Genomic DNA, 10,836 nt, shown 5'->3' on the forward strand with positions numbered 1-10,836 from the left:
AATAATAATTACAAAATAATTTAAATACCACTATAGAAATGAACAGGTATTATTATTTCAGGACCTTCTCTTGCCCAGTGTTTCATATATATTATCCCTAGATCTCAGAGTCAGCCTGGCAAGTACTTATTAGTCTCCTTATTTAAAAAACAATAAAAGGTTAATAAGTACAGCACATGTTCAGTCAGACGAAACTTAATTCAGTCTGATTTCTAAAATCTTATGTTCTCAGAAACGCTGTTCTGCCTCTTTCCATGATTTCAGTAGACAATGGAACACCATGTTGATATTTAAGTCATGGAGCAAAATATAACACAGGTGTGAAAGCCTGCTGTTATCTAATACAAATGCCATAGATAAAATAGACCATTTAGGAATAAGTAAATATCTAAAGAAAAGGAAAAGTAAGGAATATGAAGTTACACATTGAAAAGGAAAGGTAAGTTAAACAACAATGACTAACTAAAATAGTGTCACTTTTAGTTCAGTGGTCTTATGAAGAAAATGACTAGAAGATACCATTTTCACAAGAGCTACCTGGTACCTCCTAAGGAGGCTAGGATGAGAAATTCACTGGCAAAAAATTAATTAATGAAAATACGCCCATTGTATTATTGGAATAAAGACAGAATTTTTAGATGAAGAAGAGTTCATTGAAAGTAAGATGGCTGATTAATAATATAATAATGTAAGAAATATTAAATTGTGCTTTCTAAGGACATGGTAATTACTCTCGTTTTGAAAGGAGCATTGGAGTCCTGTCATTTGTAGAATAAGAACGTGCTTTGGAACTACTGTCCCCCTTAACCAGTGGTGTTCGGCTATACATAAAATGGAAAATTATACCCAAGGAAATGGTCTTTCCATTTGGTAAAATTGATTGTATCCTCACAAATGTATTCATTTTAATAACACTTTCTTAATATGTAATCATTCTATCTTCCTACATAATAATTCACTCATAATTCTTATAAAGATAATTACTCCTTACTCCATCTTCTCCCCTGACACAATCAATATAAAGATACAAATTACTTTATAAAAATAACTATGTCTTATTAATATTTAAAATAAGATTTGTGTTTTAATTTATAAACTCTGTTGCATTTAATCCCAGAATTTCTCTTCATGTAGCCAACACATAGAAGATAATCTGATGCAACGTAAAGACAGAATTCACCCTTAAAGCAGAATGTGGTTGGTCACTATTTTGTACAGAAGATCTCTAGGTATCTAGGATCCTGCATAATTAAAAGTTTATACCCTTTGATTAACATCTTCCCATTTCTCCCTCCCCCATTCCCTGGCAACCACTATTCTACTCTGCATTTTTTGAGTTTGACTGTTTAGATTTCTCTTATAAATGCATTATGTAGCATTTGTCCTTCTGTGTCAGGCTTATTTTACTTAGCATAATCCCCTTCAGATTCACCCATGTTATCACAAATGGCAGAAGTTCTTTCTTTTTTAAGCTTGAATAATATTTCATTGTATGTACACCACATTTTCCTTATCCCATTCATCTGGCAATGGACATTTAGATTGTTTCTGTGCGTTGGCTATTGTGAATAATGACACAGTGAGCATGGGAGTGCAGGTATCTCTGAGATTCTGACTTCAATTTCTTGGAATAAATACCCAGAGATGGGATTGGTGAATTACATGGTAATTTTATTTTTAATTTTTTGAGGAACTTCCATACTGTTTTCATAGCGGCTGTGTCAATTGACACTCCTACCAACAGTGCATACGGAATTCCCTTTCCTCTAAACCATTCTTACCTACAATTTTATTTATTTATTTTATAATAGCCATCCTAACAAGTGTGGGGTGACTTCACATTGTGGTTTTAATTTGCATTTCTCTGCTGATTAGTGATGCTAAGCACATTCTCATGTACTTGTTGGCCAATTGTATATCTATTTCGGAAAAATATCTATTCAAGTCCTTTGCCTATTTTTTAATCAGATTATTTGGGCTTTTGCTATTGAATGGTAGGAGTTCTCCATATATTTTGGATTTATTAGATATATGTTTGCAAATGTTTTTTCCATTTCGTAAGTTGCCTTTTATTTTGTTGATGGTTTCCTTTGTTGTACCGACGTTTTTTTAGTTTCATATAGCTCTAGTTGTCTATTTTTACTGTTGTTGCCTGTGCTTTTGCTTTCATATCCAGGAAATCATTGAAGGCCAATGTCAAGAAGATGTTCTCTATTATTTCTTCTCGTAGTGTTATAGTTTTAGGACTTAATGCTGTATTGTATGCTTAAAATTTTGCTAAGAAGGTAGATGTTAAGTGTTCTTATCACAAATAATGAATAACAACAACAACAAAAACAACTAAGGGGATGGATAAAAGGAAAATTTTGGAAGTCATGGGTATATCTATCACATAGATTATGGCAATGGGTTCATCGGTGAATACTTATCTCCAAACTCATCAAGTTGTTTACATTAAATATGCACAGCCATTGAGGTATGCCAATCATACCTCAATGAAGTGGTTTTAAGAATAATGCAGTTTATCAAATTTTTAACCAAACAAAAGATCAAAAAACAAAAAAAAAAAACAATTAGGCTGGGGCACCTGGTTGGCTCAGTCAACTAAGCATCCGACTCTTGATTTCAACTCAGGTCATGATCTCACAGTTTGTGGGTTTGAGCCCTGAGTGAAGCTCCACACTGACAGCACAGAGCCTGCTTGGGATTCTCTCTCCCTCTCTCTCTGCCCCTCCCTCTCTTGCTCTCTCTGTCTCTTTCTCTGAAAACAAACTTAAAAAGAAAAAAAGAACTAAGCTAATAATTCCTTCTTCAATATCCCTTCCTCACTTCTCATTTCCATTTGTTTAAACCACAGACTGTCTTGAAGGCTACAGGAAAATCAAAAAGTGTATTTTGATACTGAATGTAAGCAATCATGTCAGTAGCTGGATTGGCATTACAATGCCCTACCATATTTGCAAGGCTACACAAATACCTATCATGTGCCCCTCCATTCCTCAAAAAGGAACTTAATCCAAAACCAGTTATGAACCGGTTATGTACAATAAGAATCCTTAAAAGAAAGGCCATTTATTATAGATCTTAAAGAAAAAATATTTCAGGCATCTCAAGCTCTTGTTTAGTTTGATAGCGATACTGAAATGAATTGGCTTTCAGAGCTGTGATTAAAATCATGAACATTTCCAAAGATTAGAGATTACATCTTTGGGTTCCAAAAATCTTCTTTGAATCGTGATTCACAAGAGCATGGACTCATGCTTTAAAATTAGCCAGCAGAAATGCCTGTTTCCATGGCTTTAAACAATAGTATTACTCAATGTTAGTACGACCAATTATTATTATCAGAATATAAAGCATTTACTGATGAGAATTATGTGCACTTTAAACTAGAATTGGAACTTTTCATATGTTAATTTTCATAAATCATTTGTAAATATATTTCATGGAAAACACAACACAGTCATAAAGATTTTATTTATGTTGTTATTAAAGAATTTATACTTACTTGTTTTTATGATGGTTCTACAATATAGTAAAAGTTTCCTAAAACATTACACAATTTAAAATAATAAAGAAAAAGGTGAAGAAACATTTTGTCACAGAATAGATCATTAGTCACATCAAAGAAAATTAACAAGGAGAGAAGTAGATGAAAATAATAATTTTTAAAAATGTATTTGATCATATTTTAGTACTATAACCAAACACTTTGGCCCTCTAGAAAGAAAGAAATCTAGATTTTTTTGGACCATTACAGAAGTATGTTTATTACAGAAATGATTGCAAACAGCCTTTTGAAAACCAGAAGCCACATTGAAGACAGAAATAAAGCTGAGAATAAAGCTGGTATTTAAGAGTCCTATTAATTAAAAACCAAAGAGTATTCTATATCTCTAAACTGACAAGATATCACATAGCTTGTCATGAATGAGGCAAAACCACTTGAAATATCAAATTAGTATTTGCATCACGGGCACTAATAATTGAGAAAAATATCTGAATAAAATATCAAATTGCCATTCAGTAGCAGTGTAACTATATACCATGAATTCTTCATACTGAAAATCCCTATTTCACACTGTAATTCTGAAAAGTGAGCCTACAGTTTATGAGATTCCAAACTTTGTTTGCAACCAGCAATAGGGTGTGTCAGAAGGGAAAAGGGTGCTAGGATAGCCATCAGGAGATCTGGGTTGCAGATCTTTTCACCTCAGGCAAGTCTTTTAATTAACATTGGATTTGGTTATTAATTTGTCAGATAAGGGGTTGATGTCATGCTCTGGGAATTCCCATATCAGTTTAATGTCTATGGGTTTGATAAATTAATAACAATCACAGCCATCAGCTACCTTCTATGAAATGCCTGTTTTGTATCACATGATAAGCTAGAGTCTCTGCATGGCACATCTTCATCTTCACAGCAGAAATATCTTTATTCCGGAGATATGGAAACAGAGATCTAGGGAAGGCAAGTCACCCAAGAGCACACCACTACACACAGGGGCTAGGATCCCAGCTGAGCTCTGTCTTCCTGCCCTCACTCCAACTCCATTACACATTTCTGATTTCTATCCAACTAATGACAGAATATTCAATCATTCAAGCTTCATGACAAAGCTTAAAATAATTGCTCAACTATCACATAATGGCATTAAAAAAACTTCCATTTGAACCGTAACCATCAATGATTCAATAAAGAAGTTTTTATTACTTACAGCTGTTCTAAGGATCTGAGTCCTTTAAAGGTTTGCTTATCTAGGGCATGAATTTCATTCTTGTACAGATACCTGAAAAACAAAAACAAACAAAAAAAATCCTATTAAATTCTAAATTCATATAGATACCACATATCTTATACCAGGACTTTTTAAGCTGCAATGTGGCTGTAAGGAGCTGTGGGATGTTAATAGAGTCTCTAAAAATATATAGAAACCCTGACTTCATTTAAATATGTTCAAATATCTGGGTAAGAGAGCTCTAAGTCTCTCAGAGATCCTTGATTCAAAATATTAAGAATCACTGCCTTAAACTCTGACACTTAGCATGACTGTAGAATACTCTGACTAGTGAGGTCACATGTGTTGGGTAGCAATTTCTCTAAGAAACAGAAATGTCTGTCTACAACATGTTTTTCAAATCTATTCTACCATACAGAATATACTGAACTAAGAGTGACATTCGTCAACCTGGCAAATATCACAGGACTTTTCTGAAGGGGGATAAATACATATCAACAGATTCACCAGACTGTTTTCTTTCTGCCATGCCTACTGCTGAAAGCCTACAGGAAAGGATACTGTGAATGGATTTACAAATATGAGGATGTAACTAATCCGGTCAAAAGGTTTGATGAGAACAAATTTATATAACACGTAAGCACTATGTCCTTTTTCTTCAACTATGGGATGGCAAAGTTATTTCATTTTTAAATCTCTGTGATTTTTGTGCATGTCATGAATGTGAAACCTGGATCTTTCCTACTTGTGCCTCTGGGTATCTGATGCAATCAGAATTCCTGAAATGTTTTATCAAGTTCCTGTGGATGCAATCAGAATTCCTGAACCCCCTGAATAGGTTAGAGGTTACAGTGACTGTGAGTGCATCAGAATCATCTGGTGTTTTGTAAATACACTGACTCCTGAGTTTGTCCCAAAACTTACTCGATCCAATTCTCTTAGAATGATGTCTAGGAAACCACATGGTTAACAAGTTTCCCAGTTGATGCTGAGGCAATCTCTCTGCAGATGAGTTAAAAACCATATGAACCATAGAAATCACAATTCTAGTTGAAAATGGAAAAGAGATTGCTTTGCCAAAACTTGCTTACTAAAGGTTTGGAAGTCCAAATTACTTTCCCTTCCCACAGATTAGAACTCCTCTAACTTTTTCAGAGCAGTAGTAACTGGTAGATTTATGTCTAACTGGAAAGATTTCCTCAGCATTACTTGATAGTATGGAAGATCTCGCTTTGACCTGAAATCTCAAAAATATAGCTACATGTTAGGATGGCAAGGAAAAGAATTTTCTAGAACCATGTTTCTTCAACTAGCTGATAAGGAGCATTGAGCTGTGGTCTCAAAAACTAACACTGGCTCTCAACCATGGTTTTATGTGAATCATTGTATAGTTACATGAATCTTTAACATTTCTAAGACATCATTTTGAGCTCTGTCTCGGGCCTTGTACTGATATCTGGGACCATGCCTCTGCCAATTCTGATTTAATAATGGGTCTGGCAGATGGAATAGGCACTGGGATTCTTCAAAGCTCCACAGGTGATAATAATATACAGTAAAGTGTAAAACCTCTATTCCAGGGGTATAGACCAGGCAAAAGTATTTTGTAAACTTATTTGAAAGGATTCAGATACACCTCCCTGAAAAGGGTCCTCAGACTATCAGAATGTCAAGGATCCACATTACTTTTCAGGTATCACATTTTTTTTTAAATGTTTTATTTATTTCTAGGAGAGAGAGAGAGACAGCGTGAGCAGGGGAGGGTCAGAGAGAGAGGGAGTCACAGACTCTGAAACAGGCTCCAGTCTCTGAGCTGGCAGTCAGCACAGAGCCCGACGCGGGGCTCGAACCCACAAACAGCGAGATCATGACCTAAGCTAAAGTCGGACACTCAACCAACTAAGCCACCCAGGCGCCCCCAGGTATCATATTTTGAAGCAAAAAAACAAAACAAAACAAAACAAAACAAACATTTGACCCAATTTCTGTACAGATGTGTATAAAGCCTTAAATAGGTTTTTGTTATTATCCTATTAAAAATGATGAACTGCTTCATAAAAATTACACTAAACTATCAAATATTCATTGAGGAGCCTCAAAACTGAAAACTGCCCATAAAATTTTATATCATATACACAGATGCCTTTTAGATTTATATTTTATAGAAAATGATACTGAAAACGTGACCAAGTAATAGTGGGAAAAAAAAGAAATAGAACTTCTGTAGTTATAGCTGCACGTGTTGACGAAAACAGTAGAGTATGCATTCAAGACACACTGCTACTTAGGTTAACACCAGCAAGAGAATTTCCAGCTTCCTGTGCGATAATGGTAGCCCGAATTCAAATCTCTCCACACACCCTGAAAACCAGCTAAGAGGAAAAGACAAATCACCAAGAGAAAGAGAAAATCAGTAACTTCAATTTACATCTAAGTAGGGAAAATACTAACACCAGTAAAGTCAGCTCCAGAGGCTGAAAAGTGTCAGGTAGGATTTTACAGACAAGGGGGATGTGAGGAGGGGGTGGAACAGGAAACTGAGAGAGTAGCGACCTGATGAGAACCTGTCAGTCCTGGGGAACCAGAGCCATAGCTCGTGGGGATTGATGGGAAGTGGCTGGCAAAGTGAGAGGGGGAGCAGCTCACAGTAGCAGGACATCTTGTGGAGGAGTGGCATTAAATGGAAAGAAGGAAGAAGCCAAAAGGGCTGACTGAAATAAGAGAACATCATAGAATCTAAAGACACACCAAAAAAAAAAAAAAAAAAAGGCTATATTTACTAAAGATATTGTTCTTCACTCTCTCAGCAGAAAGGCATGCTCTGGAACTAAGAACTAAGCCATCCAAAGCTCTCTCTTCTACATTCATATTTAATCGCCTGTCATTCTCATCAAATATTAGCATCTAAACTTGTGAAAAATTGCACAAGAAAACAAACTCATATTTGAATATCAATGCAAAATTAATAAAAATATTAGCAACTGAACTCACCATTTAATAGTAATAAGGAGCAATATTTATGATTATTATCTAAAATACTGAAAAAAAACCCATGCTGATACCTATCTATATTTCTTGATACCACGATAGTATGACTGGAAATTGCAAAATAATCAGTGCCAAAATTATTACAAAAAATTAAGAGAATTTAGTAAGATTACAAAATATAAAATGAACCTATAATATCAATGGCCTTTGTATATACAAAAGAAAACCAAATAAATAATAGAATCGAATGCTTTCTATTATATCCCACATATAATAGTAACAGAAAAAAAACTAGAAATACACAAACCTACATGATGGAAAGACATCTTGAATAAGATGTCTCAAAACTAAAATATACCATTTTATCCCATGTTAATTTTCATATATATTTAATGTAATTCCAATAAAAATACCAACACATTTTTTAAATTATACTTTTTATTGAGAGACAAAGTGCACGTATGCAGGGGAGAGAGGCAGAGGAAGACAGAGAGAATCCCAAGAAGGTTCCATGCTCAGTGCAGAGCCCCATGCGAGGGCTCCATCTCATAACCTGAGACGTGAGATCATGACCTGAGCTGAAATCAAGAGCCAAACGCTCAGCCAACTGAGCCACCCAGGCACTCCCAACACAATTATATATAAGTAAATAAATTGACTCTAATGTTTCTATGGAAAAGTAAACAAGTAAGCTAGATGCACCTTAATTAATAAGTTCAATGAGGAGACAGGCTGTAACATATATTTAGAAAACTCAATAAAACCTCTATAAGTAAACCAGTATGGTGTTGGCACATGAATAGTCCAGTGGGGACAACAAAAGAAAAGGTCTAGCTGTAGAACTAACTATATATATACATTTAGTATAAAATAGAGATTAATTTTCAAATAATAGGTGTTGAGAAAACAATGAATTATTTCTATTTTATTTTATTTTGAGAGAGAGAGAGAGAGAGATTATGAGTGGAGGAATATGGCAGAGGGAGGAAGAGAGAGAACCTTAAGCCAGCTCCATGCTCAGCACAGAGTCCCATGCAAGGCTGGATCACAGAACCATGAGTTCACAATCTGAGCCAAAATCATGCGTCCATCGTTCAGCTGACTGAGTCAGCCAGGCAACCAATAATGAATTCTTTTATTAATAGAATGGGGAAGGCTTTCTAACTATGACTCAAAATCCAGAAACAATTCAAAAATAATAAATTTTTTAAATAATAAAACTTTACATGGCAAAAAATTGTATGTCCAAGTCAAAAAAGAAAGAGAAAATTTTGGGAACTAATATCACCGAAAGATTAAAATTTGAGAAGAAAAACAAAAATTCAATCATAAAATGGGCAAAAGCCAGTATGGACAGAATATATTTAACATACATAAAACTGACTCATACACATGAAAAGATATTAAACTACACTCATAAGATCAAATGCAAATTAAAACTATACTGAGATATCATTTCTAACCTATCACCCTGAGGAAAGAGTCCTCAATCTTGTCAACCTGACCTGCTGCTGAGACTATATGGAAACAGGCACCTTTGTGTATTGCCAGTGATAATGCAAAATGGCACAACCCTTAGGAATGGAATTTAGCAATATATACAAAAAATTGAATATATGCTTAAAGATACTCCTCTGTTGGGAGCCGTTTTGGAGCTCATAGGTTGAGAAGGTAAGTTGCAGGGTAACTTACTGGTCAGATGGCGAGCAGTATCCACCCCCACCCAATTGTTTCTGATTGGAGCACCAACCCCCAAAGCATCTTTGTTGATCAGTATTTGGAGTGACTTATTCTGGCCTTGAATATGCTGATTGCACCCTGTGAAGGAACCTATTAAGGAACACAAACCTATTGTGTTTCTTGAAAGACCTGTTTTTCTTAATACTACCCCTTAAGCAAACAAGGTATTGACCCCTGCTCACAAAGAACTAACTTTACCCTTTTTACGATAGAAACTTTGTCTTGTATGCTAAAGACACCTTCCTTCACCATAGGATAAGCATCTAAATCACCAACCTCAATCAATATTGATAAAGGTTATGCATGAGTCTTCTACAAATCTATACTCTGGGAAATTCTTACATATCAAAGAAATTTGTCAACAGAAATCATTATCTCATGCAAATGCTACTTCTGTGCTATCCCTCAAACACTTTATTATAAAATAAAGTTGAGCCCCCGTCAGAGCAGAGATGCCTGCCTGGTGACCAGAGAGGGTCTAGTGGCTGTCTCATCCGTCCCTCGCCAGCACCGTCCATCCTTCAGGGACCCCTGGACGTGCTGGAGCTGGCCTCCAGTACTCCTCTAAAAAAAAAAGGTATATGCATAAGATTATTTGATAATTTTTTAAAAAAGAAAATCACTGAAGACTATGCAAATGCTACTTCTGTGCTGTCCCTCAAACACTTAATTATAAAATAAAGTTGAGCCCCCGTCAGAGCAGAGATGCCTGCCTGGTGACCAGAGAGGGTCTAGTGGCTGTCTCATCCGTCCCTCGCCAGCACCGTCCATCCTTCAGGGACCCCTGGACGTGCTGGAGCTGGCCTCCAGTACTCCTCTAAAAAAAAAAAGGTATATGCATAAGATTATTTGATAATTTTTTAAAAAAGAAAATCACTGAAGACTATTCAAATGTTTATCATTTGGATCTGACTGAATAAAATGATAGAGTCACATAATGGAATACAATGAAGCCATAAAAGATGAGAAAGCCCTCTATGAAATTATATACAGTGATTTCTAGTATTTATTAAGTGAAACAAAAAAACAAAACCTTGTACATATTGTATATATTTTATTGTTTATTTTTATATGAAAATAATTAAGAATAAGAATATGTAATATATATAGTACAATATGGGGTGCCTTGGTGTCTCTGTCGGTTAAACGTCCAACTCTTGGTTTTGGCTAAGGTCATGATCTCATGGTTACTGAGATCGAGCCCTACTTTAGGCTCTGCACTGACATCATGAAGCCTGCTTTGGATTCTCTGTCTCCCACTCTCCCTGCCCCTCCCCCACCCATGTCCCCCCAAAAATAAACAAAAAATTAAGAATAAGAATACATAATATATATTTAATATGTTATTGTATGTAAGAAAAATAAGGTA

General features: G+C 35.3%; 1 protein-coding gene across 1 annotated transcript in view; it reads right to left on the reverse strand.

Annotated features, from left to right (window-relative positions):
- Window positions 1–10,836, reverse strand: part of PXDNL (peroxidasin like) — a 430,252-nt gene that overhangs the window by 181,109 nt on the left and 238,307 nt on the right. The window contains exon 4 of the mRNA XM_077757094.1: window positions 4,719–4,790. Within this exon, the coding sequence (XP_077613220.1) occupies window positions 4,719–4,790 (72 nt within the window). The remainder of the gene's footprint in view (window positions 1–4,718; window positions 4,791–10,836) is intronic.

This window comes from Crocuta crocuta, unplaced genomic scaffold, assembly GCF_008692635.1.
Source record: "Crocuta crocuta isolate KB4526 unplaced genomic scaffold, BGI_CrCroc_1.0 scaffold465, whole genome shotgun sequence".
NCBI lineage: Eukaryota > Metazoa > Chordata > Mammalia > Carnivora > Hyaenidae > Crocuta > Crocuta crocuta.